The sequence below is a fragment of the Phascolarctos cinereus genome, unplaced genomic scaffold, assembly GCF_003287225.1.
Source record: "Phascolarctos cinereus isolate Bilbo 61053 unplaced genomic scaffold, phaCin_HiC Scaffold_4;HRSCAF=312, whole genome shotgun sequence".
Classification (NCBI taxonomy): Eukaryota; Metazoa; Chordata; class Mammalia; order Diprotodontia; family Phascolarctidae; genus Phascolarctos; species Phascolarctos cinereus.
The window spans coordinates 285,492,707-285,510,203 of NW_027555847.1; the positions used below are offsets into that span (position 1 = coordinate 285,492,707).

Consider the following 17,497-nt stretch of genomic DNA (forward strand, 5'->3'; position numbering starts at 1 on the left):
ATACATTTTATCCAAAAGAGATTCATTTATATTTTCCCCAAAACCTTCCCCTCCTCCTAATTCCCCTGTTATTATCAAGGATACCATCATACTTCCTAATCACCCAGACTTGCAGAGTCAGTATCATCCTCAGCCTCTCTCTCACACCCGCTCTCCTATACAATCTATTGCCAAGTCCTATAATTTCTACCTTCACAATATCTCTCACATTTGTCCCCTTCTCTCCATTCACACATTTGCCAGCTGGTACAAACCTTCATCCTCTCACACCCGGGACTATTGTAATAGCTTTTTGGTTAATCTCTCTGCTTCAAATCCCTCCCCCACTCCAATCCATTTTTCACACAGCTGTCAAAGTGATTTTTATAAATTACAGGTCTGACTGTGTAATTTTAATTTATTGAATTTTTATTACTCATTAAATTCCAGTGGCTTAAAGCCCTTTACAACCTGGCCATTTCCTAGATTTTAAATCATCTTGTACTTTACCCCCTTCCATCTACCATATGGAGCAGCAATACTAGCCTTCTTGTTCTTCCTTGGGCATGGCACTTCATCTCCCAGTCCCGTGTGTTTTCACTGACTGTTTCCCATTCCTCAGATGTTCTTCCTCTTCATCTTTGCCTCCTGGCTTCCCTGGATTTCTTCAAGACTCAGCTCAGATCTCACATTCTGCAGGAGACCTTTCCACTCTTTTCTTCTGCCCCCCTACCTCTGTTTATGCCTTCCCATTTAGATTACTTTCTATTTACACTTGTGCTGTGTATATAGTTGCTTGCATGTTGTTTCCTCCATTGGAATGTAAGCTATTTGGGCATAGATACCACGGATTTTTTTTCTTTCTTTATATTCTCAGTGCTTAGCACAATGCCTTGATATAAGAGCTTAGTCAATATTTGTTGACTGATTGAATGACCAGTAATGAAACTGTACTCCCTAGGTCTACTACAAATTTATGTTACCTAACTTTAGCTGTCCTGTCCTCTTACCCTGTCACTGATTTTGCACTGCTAAGGCCTCATTCAGTCTTGGATTACTTCCACCATCTGCTACCTTCTCTCCTCATGTGCTTCTCAATGAAGGTGGGAAAATCATGAAACTGAGCTACTTGGTCTACTAAAGATTTATGTTACATAACTTTAACTGGACCCTTACTATAGCATCACCACAAGTCGCTATCCTACTGACCACAGTGACTTTTCCAAACTTTTTATCCCTTCTCAAACCTCTCATATCTCCCCTTACCCTCACCCTCTCAGGTGAGAGCCTTATACCTCATATTTCATTTAAAAAAAATTTGAACTTTGAAAGCTCTCTTTTATTCCCTCCCCATCTCATATCACTCAGATAACTTTTTCCACTATCTCCTCCTTTGACGCATCTCACACAAAGAGATGGAACATCTCCTTGCCAAGGCAAACCTTTCTGTATGCACATGTGATCCCATTCCATCCTATCTTCTCCAGCAGATTGTCCTTTTTATCCTTATTCTCTCACTGATGTTCTTTTTTTCCCCCAACTACTGAATGTTTCTCTACTGTTTACAAACTTGCCCATGTCTTCCCAACCCTCAAAAAACTTTAACTTGATCTACTCATCCCCATTCGCTGTCATATATCTTTCTCCCTTTTCATGTCTAAATGTCTTGCAAAGGATATCTGCAAATAAGTGCTTTTACTTTTCCTTTTGCTCTCTTCTTCTTCTTCTTTTTTTTTTTGGCTAGGCAATGGGGTTAAAGTGACTTGCCCAGGGTCACACAGCTAGTAAATGTCGAGTGTCTGAGGCCAGATTTGAACTTAGGTCCTCATGACTCCGGGGTTGGTGCTCTATCCACTACACCACCTAGCTGCCCCTCACTTTCTTCTTAACTCTCTACCATCTGGCTTCTGACCTCCTCATTCAACCAGAACAGTTCTCTTCAAAATTACTAATGACTTTTTAATTGCTAGATCTATCAGCCCTTTCTCAGTCCTCATCCTTCTTGACCTCTCTGTAGCCTTTGACATAGGGCAACATCCTTTTCTATATACTCTCTACTTTGTTTTCATGACATTGGTTAAATTGAATTGGAGAAATCTACATCTCTGTATTTCTATCTTTTGAAAGGTAACTAAAGATTAAATGTCAGAATATCCTGTCTGATCGGGGCATAGCACCTACTACTCAATGTTCCATGTAACTTCCCTGAGATATTTCACTACAAACTAAAATATCTGTTTTTTGTAAAGTCTTCAAATGTCTTTAGTTGTTTTTTCCCCCCGGTCTTTATCTATGACATTTCCAATGGATTCACTCAGGTCTCTTACTATTATTCTGAAAATCTCTCCATAACAGGAGTTGTCCATATCCTTACCAGTGAACATGAGATTCCATCAGGTCCCAGACTGAACACTTTTCCCTTAATTAAATTACAGCTGTAGTATCAACAGATTTACAAATCCCAGGATAAATAACTTCCATGCTCCTTTCCTGAAGATGAAATTTAGTTATCTGAGTAAATATATTTGTTCAAAATCGGAAGGAAATCAGACATTCATAGAGTATTTAGTTGACTAAAAAAATATTTTCTTAGCTATAGTGGGAGAAGGATAGGGAACAAGTATTCCCCTGATTCCCTTGAGTACAACTTTTATGCAACTGTGTTGGTCATACTCCTGGTCTTCAGTCAGAAACCTGAGGAAGGAGTTCCTCATGCCCTTGTTCTTTTGTACTCAGGGGATCTAGAAACCATGTCAAATGTCAGAGCCTTTAGTCTGCTGAGCTATTCAGACATTAGAGATAGTTTCAATACCTTTTAAGGAAAAGGACTATCCAGGTGTACAAGATATGGTACCCTAGTAGATGGTTCTCCTACTATATCCCAGTCCTTGGTGGCAAGGTCCTAGAAGTCTTCTATAGACACTTTCATTACTTAAATGTCATTAGAGATGTTGTTGGCCAATCTTAATCTTGAGAATGTGATAAGACTGACACATGGAGCACTAGAAGAAAACAAAATTAAACTAGAAAGGAGACAACAAGCAATAAAAATAGTCATCTGAATATGATAAATGTGACCAGAATGGCATGAATATGACCAGAAATACTAGGCTTTACTTCTTTCCTTAGGAAGGATTTAGTCTTGAATTTAAATGATTTCTATAGTGTGTGATGCCAAATTTTTGCAATTCACAATAGGTTTATCAATATAAAGAAGGAATGATAAGCAGGAGCAACATTGAAGGGCATTCTTCAGAGAGTTGCTCTTCTGCCAAAGTCTCTGATCTTCATCATGATTCATGTTCATCTGTAGCCTGTGCAAGTGTCAGGGTTAATACTGAGACTCATCCTATACCACTACCCACTGGCCCATCAGCCAGAACTTTTTCTTCCCTGGGAATCCCATGGGGATTGGAATAAATATGAAATCTTGTCCATTTAGAGGCTTCTAATCTCCCTTCTTCCACTGGGGGCTAGGTAAATTGTTCATCTCCCACCCTTCCCTTTGCCCAGGATAAAGCAAGTCAGTTTCTAACAATACCGATCCTTGGTTCTAAAAGCCTTTCCTTGTCCATTGAACATTATATACTGTATTGGCAACAACATGGCAGAGCTCCAATGGTTCCGGATTGCAGTGTTGCTAGTCCTTCCTTTGCCTCTGCCCAAACCAGTGCCCATTCTGCTGGGTCCTGCTCTACTATCCAGTCGATGACCATTAGGATTGACAAAGCTGCCTTCTGCCACTGGAGCCTGAACTGCTGCCTGCTTTGTTGCTTCTTGCCACTGAGACCAAGTACTATCCCCTTCACTGGGTTCTAAGTAACACTATAGGCACTATCACTGTCTCCCTGTACGAGGGTAAGAATACTGCCCTAGGTGGTGTTGCTGCTCCCTCGTGCTAGGTACCGACAGTGCTGGGGCCCCATGACAGTGCCTTCTCACTACCCCCTCTTATCAGACTGATTGTCACCTCCTTGTGCCAGAGCCTGACTGCCACCCAGATGCAGCCATTCCCTCTTGTGTTTTTGTAGCAGTGCTGTCATGGATGCCACCACTGCCCTCCTTTGTACTCAGAGAACAGCTGGAACCTGAGCTTTGCCTCCCTAAGCTGGGGCCTGGCAATGTACCCTAGATGGCATATCTGTGCCAAGACACATCTGTGCTGCCAACTGCCAAGGTATCATTGCTCCCAATTTGCCCAGCACATTGGTGAGGTCAGAAAGGGGTTCCTGCTAGTCAGGTCAGATCTTGAGGACCACCTGTCAGCAATCATTCTCTGCAGTGTAGGAAACTCATCCTTCTTTGAGACAGCCTAAAATGAGGAGCCCTTGACATCTTAAACTGTAGGAGTACATGGTGCACACGGAGCTTGGAGCTGTTCTAGGCACAACTCTCAAGTCAGCATTTCAGTGAAATGAGGCACTTGTGAGGCCCTGAACATTTGTTATGGTAGAGATATTTGTTCCCTGGATTTGTGTGGTGAGTAAGTGCTGCCAAACTCTCTCTCTCTCTCTCTCTCTCTCTCTCACACACACACACACACACACATCCCACAATACAAAAATTATAGAGGTTAAAAACCTAGGTTTTCCAGCCTCAGACAAAACCCAAACAATTGTGAGGACAAAGCTTCTTATAGATAAAATTACACCAGAGTGACAAAGAAATAATTCTCTTAGGCCATAAAATTTGAAATAGATTAAAGAGAAGATAAATACATATTCCATACTTCCCTCAAAGTCATAAAAGTTGAACAAACTTAGTTAAACAGTCATAATTTCATACATCCCCTAAGGAAACAAAACTCATCAAACAAACTTTATAGGTAAACAAAGTCAGGTTACAGATTAAGCTACAGTTGGAGGATTCACAAATAGACTGATTGAGGAGGATTTACATGTTGCAGAGGAGTCAGGGACAGTTGAGATTATTCTCTCCAGAGGTTCCCAAACTTATTTGGCCTACCACCCTCTAAGTTATACTTAGCCATAGATAGAGAAGGGAATAGCTACTGAGAGAAAGGAAAGCACATTCAGTGAGGACATGTCACTGATTGCCTGAGTATAGCTTTTCTGTACCAGTTCTATTCTACAGTCACAAACCTGTAGGATCTGGAGCTCCTTATGCCCTGGTCCCTACTCATTCAAGTCAAGGGCCTAAGCCAATCAAGTCTCAGATGTGGTTTCAATACCTCTTTGGACAAAGGACTAACATAACTTATATGATTGGAGGACCCTGGCAGTCATTCCTCTTACCACTATACTGGAGTTGACCTGACCACCCCCACCCCCAATCTCAGCATACCATAAAGGCACATGGGCCTATGTCTATTAACCTGTACTTACTTGCTGCTCTGGACATGAGCACTGTAATACTTGCACTAACTGATTAAATATGCTAGAGCTTCCCTTTTTCCCAGGGGAACCAGACAATGGAGTAGCACAACAATTAGCTAATCAGGATGACTTCTGATGCCCAGGACTACTTGGCATACCAGTGTTCCTTTGCAAAGTAAACTTTGGCTGAACTTGGAGATACCTGCAACTGCTGAAACCAGTCTTGACTAACTTAGAGAGAAAAGGAAATATCTCACTTTCTGACTCATCCTGGTTTCTGATTTATTGTGTTTACAAATATATTCCTTTTAGGCCCTCATTTCCCACTGATTTAGCCATAAATGCCTCAAAAAGTACTAAATACCTTAGATATGTATAAATACCTTACCCTTTCTCACTTCCCGTTGAGCAGATGAGAACGTTGTCACACTGCTCCAGCTTGTAAGCTTCTTCTCAAGCAACAAATGCATTGATGATCTTTGTAAACTGTGGTAGGACTCTGGTTCATTCCAGGTCCCCCTTTTGGACCTGGAGTTTCTTCCATTTTAGCAGTTCACAGGGATTTTTATTTTAACACTGCACAGATGTGCTCCTAATGGTGGGGTATGGTCCCAAACCGAGATCTTTGCCCCTTGCCCTAAGGGGAATCTGGCTCCCATTTGACTAGGGGGCCCTGCTCCTTATCTCCCTTTGAAAGCCCTTGCCCTGCCTTTTGATCTTATTCAGATGCTTTTCAAACCTCTTCCTTCCAGTTCCCTTCATTATCTATTCCCATTGTCTGTTCAATCTCTCAGACATTCCAATTCCTAGCCCCTCCTCTGGTCACCCAAAATTACTTGAGTGTATATAAGATCCACCCTGGCCCCCATTTAAACGCTGAGACTTTCTTGTGCCCGCTTGTCCTTATGAATGTCACTTGGCCGATGTGGTTTATCTCTAATAAACTTTTTCTCTGGGTGAAAGAAGGTTTGGGTTGAATTCATTCAGGCAGGGCCTTTGTGTCATGATCTTGGGGTCCCAGCACCCTGAACCTCCAGACCTCATCACTAAGAATATTGACTCCTTTTTGAGTCTGGGGGATCTGGGATTTCATTAGTATGGCAGTGTTATGGGAATTTTTTATTTGCTTTTATTATTTGAGACTAAGGGCTATTCCTCCTGCAAGTTTTGGTTAATGTAAAGGTTAACCTCACCTGAACAAAAAACTGTCTCATTGGATGTAAAATTTTGCTTAAGAGCATTACTTAGATAAGAAGCTAGAGGAAGAATCTCAACTGTCCCTGACTCCTTGGCAACATATAAATGCTCCTCATCAAGTTGCATTAAGGAGAGGAAGCCAAAATAACAAAAAATATGCTCTTTAGTTGGGGGAAGGAGTTACAACTGAAGTTCCAAGCAGCAGCAAGTGCTAGGGGCTGGATGCAGGGCAGAGGGGTGAGGAGGGCCTCCAAAAGCATTTGGGTTGAGGGAGAGGGGCTGTAGCAGGTGCAAAGGTGTTGGGACATTCTATGGTTTTACAAAGTAAGTTGTTTTGCATAGTAACTAAAAGTCCATAGAGAAAACTTGGGAATCTAGGAGGGGAGAGTTTAGGACATTACAAAATTGTCAGCCTCAGGCAATTCATGGGTCTGCGAATGGGGACAAGGTCAGCTTCAGTCAACTGCATTTGACATCCTCAATCTATTTGTGAATCTTCTAAATATAGTTTAATCTATAACCTGATTTAGTTTATCTATGTAGTTTGTTTGATGAGGTTTATTTCCTTCGGGGATATGTGAGAATATGACTCTAACTAAGTTAGTTGCAACTTTTATAACATTGGATGGATCTATCTTCCCTCTAATTTTTATGGCCTACGCCTCACTCTCTGTTCTTCAGAGTCATCAGAGTCCAGTGGCAAGACATAGGTCTGAATAGCACTTCTAGGGCTATATCCCAGAGAGATCAAACAAATGGGAAAAGGACCCACATGTACAAAAATATTCATAGCAGCTCTTTTTGTGGTGGCAAACAATTGGAAATTGAGAGGATGCCCATCAATTGGGGAATGGCTGAGCAAGTTGTGGTATATGAATGTAATGGAATACTATGTGCTATAAGAAATGATGAACAGGCTGACTTCAGAAAAATATGGAAAGACTTATATGGTCTGATGCTGAGTGAAGTGAGCAGAACCAAGAGGACTTTGTACACATTAATAGTCACATTATGCGATGACTAATATTGTTAAACTGAACCCTTCTCAGCATTACAAGGATCTAAGACATCTCCAGAGGCCTCCGGATGGAAAATGCTGTCCACATCCAAAGAAAGAACTATGGAAGTTGAATCGCTATCACTTATTTTTACCTTCTGTTGAGTTTTGTTTCATCTTTCTGATGGTTCCTCCTATTGGTTTTAATTTTTACTTACAACTTCACTAATGTGAAAATATGTTTAATAGGAATGTGAATGTAAAGCCTATATCAGATTGTGTGCCATCTTGGGGAGGGTGGGGGGAGGAAGGGGGAGAAAAATTTTCAAATCAAAAGCATATGGAAGTGGTTGTTGATAAATCAAAATAAATTAATAAAATTTTAAAAAAAAGACATAGGTCTGGACAACTGCTGATGGCCCCAATGAAGTGGAGGACCTTGGCCTCCTTAAACTAAAGTATTTCCCAGATCTCAGTTTGAGGCAACACCCATTTAGTAGTTGAAAGCTAGGTAAAAATTGAGGCAGAAACAATTGTTATTTACACTCACTGTGAGCCATCAAAACACTATGAGCAAGTGAAGCTTAGGCTGGGAGGCTGAAGACTTTCCACAGCTGTCCCTCACTGAAATCTTATTCACATGCAAGTCAGGACATCACCCTCCTGATGTCACCGGTTCTCTTCAAGAGTGAAGGATTAACAATGATCTAAGAGTAGTAGTAGCTGTCCCCCTGGAGACTCAACTGGTCAGTTCTAGTTGGTCAGTACTGCTATTTCCTCTTCCTCATATTCTTCCTTCTCCTTCTCCTCTTCCCTCTTCCTCCTCATTCTCTTCTTCTTCTCCCTCTGTCAAGTGGAAAGTCCTGCCTTACATGTGGGTGCTGGGTCCAAATGAATATAGATTTTGATTGCTTGTGCTCTGCGGGGTATCTTGGGATTTGGGTGTTCTTTGTTCTTTTTTTTTTTTTTGAGACTGGAACAATTGACTCTTGTCTTATGGGGTTTTCGTTTGTGATTTCTAAAGGCATAGCTCTGGAGAACCAGGGTTTGAGGGAACCTGTTGGATTCAGATGGAGCTGTTTGACTATGCCTTTGAATCCACATTACTCTGGCTCTCATTGATTGGCCAATGGTGGCTCCCCGCCCAGGCCTTACTCACTTGTTGTTTGGGTTTTCATGGCTCAGAGTGAATGCAAATGGCAATTGTTTCCGTTCTGGCCAGAAACTCTGAGGGTCTTCCCCTCTCAGAGTGATTCTTTTGTGAGAGCAAACTAAGCCATCTTTTCCTCAATTCTTACCTAGCCTTTAACTGCTGAATGGGTGTTGCCTTGGGTGGGCTGAGACCTGGGAAGGATCTTAGTTTGGGAGGATCAAGGTCTCCCTCTGTATTGGCCATTGCCAGTCGTCTTAACTTATGTCTTACAACTGAACTCCAATGACTCTGGAGGAGAAAGTGAGGCTGGTGACTTTGCTCAGCTCTGCCTCACTTAAATCCATTTCTCTTGCAAGTCACAATATCACCCTGATGATGTCATTGGTCCTTTTTGAGAAAGGATGAACAACAAATAACAACAACAACAACAATATGGTCTAAGAGGGATGCACAAAATTGTAATATGTAAAACAATGATTTGCCTGTCATTCTGATGTAATTTTTTCTATAAGAAGACTTGTTGGAATGCTCATGATTCTCCAGGTTTTTTCCGAGGCCAGAATCTATGATCGATAATAATAATAATGATAATATAATAATAATAATAATAATAATAATAATAATAATAATAATAATCCCTTGGTTTTTACTTCCATAATTTCTTCATTGTGGTAAATATATATTTGGCAACAATTACCCATCATATGAACTCAGAAGAGATATTCCTCCCATACCAACAGGCAGAGACTTCCTTTATTGACACAGAATGTGAACTCTTTATCATTGTGAATTGTGTCCATTTTAAAAATATCTCTATATTGTGTACATAATACATGTGAACAACAAAATTAAACTGTAAAAGCCTGTCTAAAGCAAATAAGTTCAACTTCATTTAAATTACTAATACTTTATATAAGTTTCTGGACTAGAATTTTCAATCTTTTTTTTCTGCCCTAATATCCCTTAGTCCTCTTATTTGTTCAGGGTGCAAAGGAAAGAGGAGAGAGAGGGAGAGGTCACGTTTTCAAATCTTTCATTTAAAATATCTGGCTACTTTATGAGTTTTGCTTTCTTATAAGTACTAGTAAGATTCTCTCATTTTCCCTTGCATTTTCTAAGATCAAGCATCTTCTAATCATATTATCAGGGTAAGGTTTCTATTACTTCCAATTTAGACAAGTTCTTTTAGCAAAATTAATCAGAGCTCCAAGCAATTTTTATTGTCCTCAAAGCTTCAAACTTGAAGATAGCTCTTCCATCCCTCACAGATCAATCAATCAATAAGCACTTAGTAAGCACCTAATATGCCTTCTACTCTCCAGGCTTAACATCTATAATTTATACAATTGATTTTCCTATTATATTTATAGCCTAGAAAAATAGTGACAAACATTCCTAGCTTCTGCATTTCTTTATGTCTACATTTAAAAAATATATTCTACAATTTTAAATAACTGAAATTAACACAGATTTTCCAAATGTGGGCTCTTTGCAGTCAGTCTATGATAGTATTATCAGATCTACACATTACTTTAAAATTTAAGAATCATTCTCTTTACCCATATCTGTTTGATAGATAGTACAAGTAACAGCAGACTTTTGTTAATGATGCAAACACTAGGACTCTGAGATGTTAAACAACTCATTCCAACAAAAATAATGTTTTATAGCACTTTAAAGTTTACAAATAATGGGAAATTTACTTAAATGTGAAAAGCAGATCACTCAGCCAAAGTCTGGAATTTGACAGCTCTGATTTTAACTGGATAAACACAAAACTGTTTTCAAATGTTTCAAGATGTGACTCTATTAATTAGTGAATTTGCTCTTATAAGCCAAAGTAACTTCTTGAGATTATATTGATTTTACAATTTTTCTTTTAGGAAAACCCTAATGATCTACGGTTTTGGCTGGGGGACACATACACACCCGGATATGATGCCTTATTGAAAAAGAAAGAGCAACAATGGAAGCAATCTAAATACTGCCGAATAAGCCTGATTGTGTTGGTTACTGCCTGCATCTTGGTTTCTATAATTACTATTTGCAATTTCCTTACCTAAGGAATCTGCTATAGCAACACTGAGTATGAGAAGTTCTCTTTCAATAAATATTTGCATAAGCATATATTCTTGTTTTAGTCTTGCTTCAGTGCTGCACCTTGACATGAAGGTGAACTTGAGTTCTTAAAGATTATGCTGGGGCGGTTAGGTGGCGCAGTGGATAGAGCACCGGACCGGAGTTCAAATCCGGCCTCAGACCAAACGTTTGACACTTACTAGCTGAGTGACCCTGGACAAGTCACTTAACCCTAATTGCCTTAAAAAAAGAAAAGATTATGCCCAGTAGAAGGGAAGTTCTAATAGTTCCATTTACCATTGTAAGGCTTTGAGTACAGGTCTGAAAATTTATCTGAAATATTTATCTGTGGTCTAAAACCTAGCCACTTAAATTGTGCTATAAAATGTTCCAAGATCTTTGCATTCAGTATCATATTTGAACTTCACACCAACTCTGTGAAGCAGGTATCATTGGGAGGCAATATTGTGTAGAGGATAGATTGATTGACTTAGAGGCAGGAGAATGTGGGTTAAAATCTTGCCTCTGATGCTACTCCATGTGTGACCTTGGGGAAGTTACTTAACCTCAATTAACCTATTACTTTTTTGTCTGTAAAACTAGAATAATGGAACCCACTTCATAAAATTGTTCTGCAGCTTGCTGGAGATCAATGCTTTAACAAAGAAAGTGTAGAAAGATTGACTTTTGGGGCAAAAGAAAGTTGTTGCAATCAAAATCTGCAATAAAGAGAAATTGAGGTGCAGAACTCCAAGCATGATTCATTTATTAGCAAAGTTAGCAATTGCCAATAAATGGTATCCAAGGATCCCCAGTAGCCAAGGATGCATCTGACAGTCATGGCAACTCTTTTATCATCAGTAAAGAGGAACTGATCAGCCTACACAATCTTGGGAACATAGGCCTATCTCATTTCTGATTGTTCAGTGTTGAGGTTGCTAACCACAAATTACATCATCAGGTGGTGAACACCTGGACCAACATCCTTTGGAAAGTTCCATGGTTGACACTTGCTAAAGGAGAATATAGACCTTGCAGTCTGGTGGACACTTTCCTAGGAAGCATACTATTGATTCCCTATTGCATTGGATTTTTGTGGAGGAAAGGACCCCAGAAAGGGAACTAACACACAGGGCTTGATTTCTTGGTTGTTAGGAAAACTGTAGAACAGTTATTTTTCCTTGTGGTTACTATAATATACATGAGGCAAATTTATATGTAACAATAACAGGGTAGTTTAGCTAGCAATGCATAATATGATTACTTTTATGGTGTGAGTGGCTTGGGGTACAAATAGGGAGCATGCAGCTTCAGACTTAAGTTCAGAAGGAGTTCAAGTTCACATATTAAGGGAGAGTAACTAATACATCATTAATACATAGCAAATTGTATAAAATTAAAGTAAATTGTATAAAATAATACAAAAATAAAGTGGGATATCAATTTTGAATTCTACAGAACAAAAAAGGTGTAATCAGGAGATAAAAAGTATATAAGGAACCAAAGATACAAGGAAGAAAATAAAGAACTAAGAGAAGTGAAGGTGGAAGAGTTAAATTGATATGCCATGGACTAAATGTCCTGATCTCCAAGAGGAATCAATGTATTTTTTGGAAAGACTGTAGAGATGTTAAAAGAGTTTTTTTGGAAAAGAGTTTCATACATGGGAAGAGAAGAAATAAAGGACAGAGGGGGATGTGTTCTTTAATACTGTAAAGTCCACAGGCAAACAGGGAAGGGATCTACTGGTATTCCTATAGTCTCTGGACAAGAAGTTGTTCCAGGAGAATGGGAGGGAGATAGCAGAGGAAATGGATTCAAACCAGAGGACCAGAAGTGGGACAGAGTGGGAATCTTGCATCAGGGATGAAGGAACTCATTGAAGAGAGCAGTTACTCTGTTGGGATGCTGTGGTAGGCTTAGTCAGGGGATACATTGAGAGGCCACATTCTTTAAGACAGTGTTGTGCATCTATGGCCAACATTCCACTCCAGAACAGAGTATATCTGAGTTTCTGGGTGTGAGTTCCACTCAGAGTGGTGGACAGGGAAGGAACACAGAGCCAAAAATGAAATAACATTACCTTTGGAAAGGACATTAATCATCTTAAGGACTGGGGTACATGGTTCATTAAACAGAGTAAGTTCTACCATATAAAGCTTCTTGCAGCTAACATTTTTTCTCTCATGAACTGATATTTCTCTAAGAGCAATGTACAGAAGAAAAACAGAAGGGAAAAAGATCTACATAGAAATGCATAGGAAGGAGGAACTAACCCTTGGTGAAAAACTTGAACTCTGTGAAGGGCAGAGAAACAATTAAGAAGGAACAAACAAGGAACTCATGTATGATAAAAGAAAATTCCACATAAATTGGAAAGGAGATATGTCATGAATAGGACAAAGCAAAGAAAAATTCCTTATGAAATGTACAATAAAAGAAAATTACTTTTCAAAAAAGAGGTTGGAGGAGAGAAAAGAAGGTCTAGAATGAATCAATTAACTTTGTGATATTCTCATGGGGAGGAGGTGGGTATCTACATAGAAATATAAGGACCTTACGGCAGTCTTAATCTGGGCAGAATTTACACATTTAAAGGAAATTTTCTCTAATACAGAGCTGTGCCTTAATAGTCAGCATCCTACCCCACAGGAAAGGGATTAAGTAAATGCCTAAGGGCAACTAGCATAGAGAGTGGTGGTGGGGAAGTGAGGTAGAGCCAAATTAGAGGCTGAGATTGCATGGCTTCTGGAAACAAAAAAGAGGAGGAGAAATAGGTAAGTAGTTAAATAAATAGGGAAAAAACAGTAATTGAAGTAAAATACAATAACTTGTGAAAGGGTAGCTACATAGGAGTGTGGAAGGGGAAGAGATCCTATGGAATTGATTAACATCAAAGTAGTTTGCTCAAAACAAATCTTAGAGATCTACTGAATTAAAAGAGGACTGGAGACTGAAAAAAGCAATTCTAAAGAAACAAAGGGAGGAAAATACAAACCTAACAACCATAACTTTAAGTATAGCCATTCCTTAATTAATGGACATCCCCTCAATCTCTAATTCTTTAATACTACAAAAAGAGCTCCTATAAACATTTTTGTACATTTGAGCCTTTTCCCTTTTTCTTTGATCTTTTTGGAGTATAGATATAGGGTTATCAGAAAGTATGCAGAGTTTAATAACTCTTGGGGCACAGTTCCAAATTTCTTTCTGGCATGGTTGGACTTAGTTCACAGCTCCACCAATAGTGCATTTGGGTCCCTATTTTCCCACATTCCCTTCAGCATTTGTCATTTTCCTCTTCTGTCTTCTTTGCCAATCTGATAAGTGTAACTCAGTATGTTGGAATTCTTTTAATTTGCATTTCTCTATTTATCAGAGTTACAGCATTGTTTAATATGACTATTGATAGGTTTGATTTCTTCCTTTGAAAACAGTTCATATCTCTTGATCTTTTATCAATTGAGGAATGGTTCTTTTTTTCTTTTTTTTCTTTTTAATATAAATTTATTTTTAGTTTTCAACATTCGCTCCCACAAGTTTTTGAATTCTAAATTTTCACCCCATTTCCTCCCTCCCCCCACCCCAAGAGGGCATGAATTCTGAATATCCCTTCCCCTAGTCTGTCCTCTCTTCTATCTCTCTCCCCTTCTCTTACCCCCTTCCCCTTCTATTTTCCTATAGGGCAGGACAGACTTCTGTACCCCATTTCCTATATTTCTTATTTCCCAGTAGCGTGGGAAAACAGTTTTTTAAACATATGTTTTTAAAACTTCAGGTTTCAAATTTTCTCTCTTCCTCCCTCCCCACCCACTCTCATTGAAAAGGCAAGCAACTCAATATAGGTTATACATGTGCAGTTATGCAAAACACTCCATAGTAGACATGTTGTGAAAAACTAACTCTATTTCCCTTAATCCTATCCTGCCCTCCCATTTATTCTATTCTTTCTTTTGACCCTGTCCCTCCTCAGAAGTATTTACTTCTGATTACCCCTTTCCCAATCTGCCCTCCTCTCTATCATCCCCTGCTCTCTTGTCCCCTTCTCCCCCTATTTTCCTGTAGGGTAAGACAGATTTCCATACCCAATTGAATGTGTATGTTATTCCTCCTTAAGCCAAATCCTATGAGAATAAGATTCACTCATTCCCTCTCACCTTCCCCTTTCCCCTCCACTGTAAGAGACTTTTCTTTTGTTTTTTTTTGTGAGATAATTTACCCCATTCTACCTCTCCCTTTCTTCTTCTCGAGTATAATCCTCTCTCATCCCTTAATTTTATTCTCCAGATATGACCCCTTAATCTTCAGCTCACCCTGTGCCCTCTATCTATCTACATATACATACATATAATTTTTTTCCTCCAACTACCCTAATACTGACAAAGGTCTCATGAGTTATAAATATCATCTTTCCATGCAGGAATGTAAACAGTTCAATCTTAATAAGTCTCTTATGATTTCTCTTTCCTGTTTACCTCTTCATGTTCCACTTGAGTCCTGTATTTGAAAGTCAAATTTTCTATTCAGCTCTGGTCTTTTCATCAAAAGTGCTTGAAAGTCCTCTATTTCACTGAATGACCATTTTTTCCCCTGAAGGATTATACTCAGTTTTGCTGGGTAGGTGATTCTTGGTTGTAATCCTATCTCCTTTGCCCTCTGGAATATTATATTCCATGCCCTGCGGTCCTTTAATGTAGAAGCTGCTAAATCTTGTGTTATCCTGATTGTGTTTCCACAGTACTTGAATTGTTTCCTTCTGGCAGCTTGTAATATTTTCTCCTTGACCTGGGAACTCTGGAATTTGGCTACAATATTCCTAGGAGTTTTCCTTTGGGGATCTCTTTCAGGAGGAGATCTGTGGATTCTTTCAATTTCTATTTTGCCCTCTGGTTCTAATATATCAGGGCAGTTTTCCTTGATAATTTCTTGAAAGATGATGTCTAGGCTCTTTTTTTGATCATGGCTTTCAGATAGTCCAATAATTTTTAAATTCTCTCTCCTGGATCTATTTTCCAGGTCAGTTGTTTTTCCAATGAGATATTTCACATTGTTTTCTAATTTTTCATTCTTTTGGATTTGTTTACTGTGTCTGATTTCTCATAAAGTCACTATCTTCCAATTGCTCTATTCTAATTTTTAAGGAAGTATTTTCTTCAGTAAGCTTTTGGACTTCCTTTTCCATTTGGCCAATTTTTCTTTTTAGGGCATTTTCTCCTCATTGGCTTTTTGGACCTCTTTTGCCATTTGGGTTAGGCTATTTTTTAAGGTGTTATTTTCTTCAGTATTTTTTGGGTCTCCTTTAGCAAGCTGTTGACTTGTTTTTCATGATTTTCTTGCATCACTCTCATTTCTCTTCCAGTTTTTCCTCTACTTCCCTTACTTGCTTCTCAAAATCCCTTTTGAGCTCTTCCAAGGCCTGGGACTGATTCATATTTTTCTTGGAGGCTTTGGATGTAGGAGCTTTGACTTTGTTGTCTTCTTCTGGTTGTATATTTTGATCTTCTTTTTCACCAAAGTAAGATTAGTCTGACTCTTTTTGCTGCTTGCTCATGATCCGGCCAATTACTTGAGTTTTAAACTCTTTGTTAAGGTAAGAGTCTGCTTCCAATGTGGAGAATGTACTGTCCCAAGCTTAGGGGGTTTGTACAGCTGTTTTCAGAGATACTTGTACGGGCCTGTAAATTTTCAGTTCTTCCAAGGTGGTATGATAAGGGGTGAGGTGTTTACTCCTTTCCTGGCCTGTGACCACAAGTATTCCTTTCTGTCCTGTAACTGTGAGGAGGGTTCCTCTCCACAGCCACTCAAGCTCCACCAGCCAGCGCTTTCCTCACCCCAGCACTGCCCAGAACTGTGACCCAGACCCAAACACGGGCAAAGCAAGAGATTCCTGCCTCAGCACTGGCAAAGAGAACCCCGCAATCCCTCTCTGATCAGCCACTGGATTCCCCCTCAGTCTGTGGGCTGGAAGCTCGGGAAGCAGCTGTCCCCCCCCACCAGCTCTTGGGGAATGGAGCTGAAACCCACCTTCCTTCTCAGCACCGACAGAAACAGATTTTTCCCACTGACCTTCTAAGTTGTCTTTGGCATTGGTGGATTGAGGAGTCTGGAAACCTCCACAGCTGCCCATGATTCAGTCCTCTGAGGCCTGCTCCAGGTTCCCTGCAGCCTGTGCGCCCAAGCTGCGCTGCGCTGCGCTCCAGCCCGGCATGATACACCTTTCTGATCGATCATCCAGGTTGTCTTGGGCTGGAAATTTGTTTCACTCTGTCTTTTTGTGGGTTCTGCTGCTTCAGAATTTGTTTAGAGCCATTTTTTATGAGTATATGGAGGGGTTTGGAGGAGAGCTCAAGCAAGTCACTGCTTTCACTCTGCCATCTAGGAATGGTTCTTATTATTATAAATTCGGCTCAGTTTCTATATATTTGAGAAATGAGACATTTGTCAGAGAAATCTGCTAATTTTTTTCCTACCTTCCTGCTTTTGTTCTAATTTTAGCTGTATTTGTTTTGTTTTTGCAAAAACATTTCAACTTTATATAATCAAAATAATTTGCTTTACCTCCCATGTACTTTTCTGACTCTTGTTTGGTCATGAATTCTTCTCCTGTCCATAGATCTGTTAGATAATTTTTCTCCTTGCTCCACTGACTTGCTTACCATATCACCTTTTATCTCTAAATCATTTTGACCTGATCTTGATATACAGTGTGAGATATTGGTCTATGCCTAGTTTATGCCAGACTACTTGCCAATTTCC

The 17,497-nt window shown here is 39.5% G+C and overlaps 1 protein-coding gene across 1 annotated transcript in view; it reads left to right on the forward strand.

The window, feature by feature from the left end:
* The window catches only part of MINAR2 (membrane integral NOTCH2 associated receptor 2), a 52,343-nt gene extending 41,554 nt beyond the window's left edge, over positions 1-10,789 (forward strand). Inside the window, 1 exon segment of the mRNA XM_078153106.1 lies at positions 10,546-10,789. Within this exon segment, the coding sequence (XP_078009232.1) occupies positions 10,546-10,725 (180 nt within the window). The 3' untranslated portion in view covers positions 10,726-10,789.
* Positions 10,790-17,497: the final 6,708 nt, after the last annotated feature.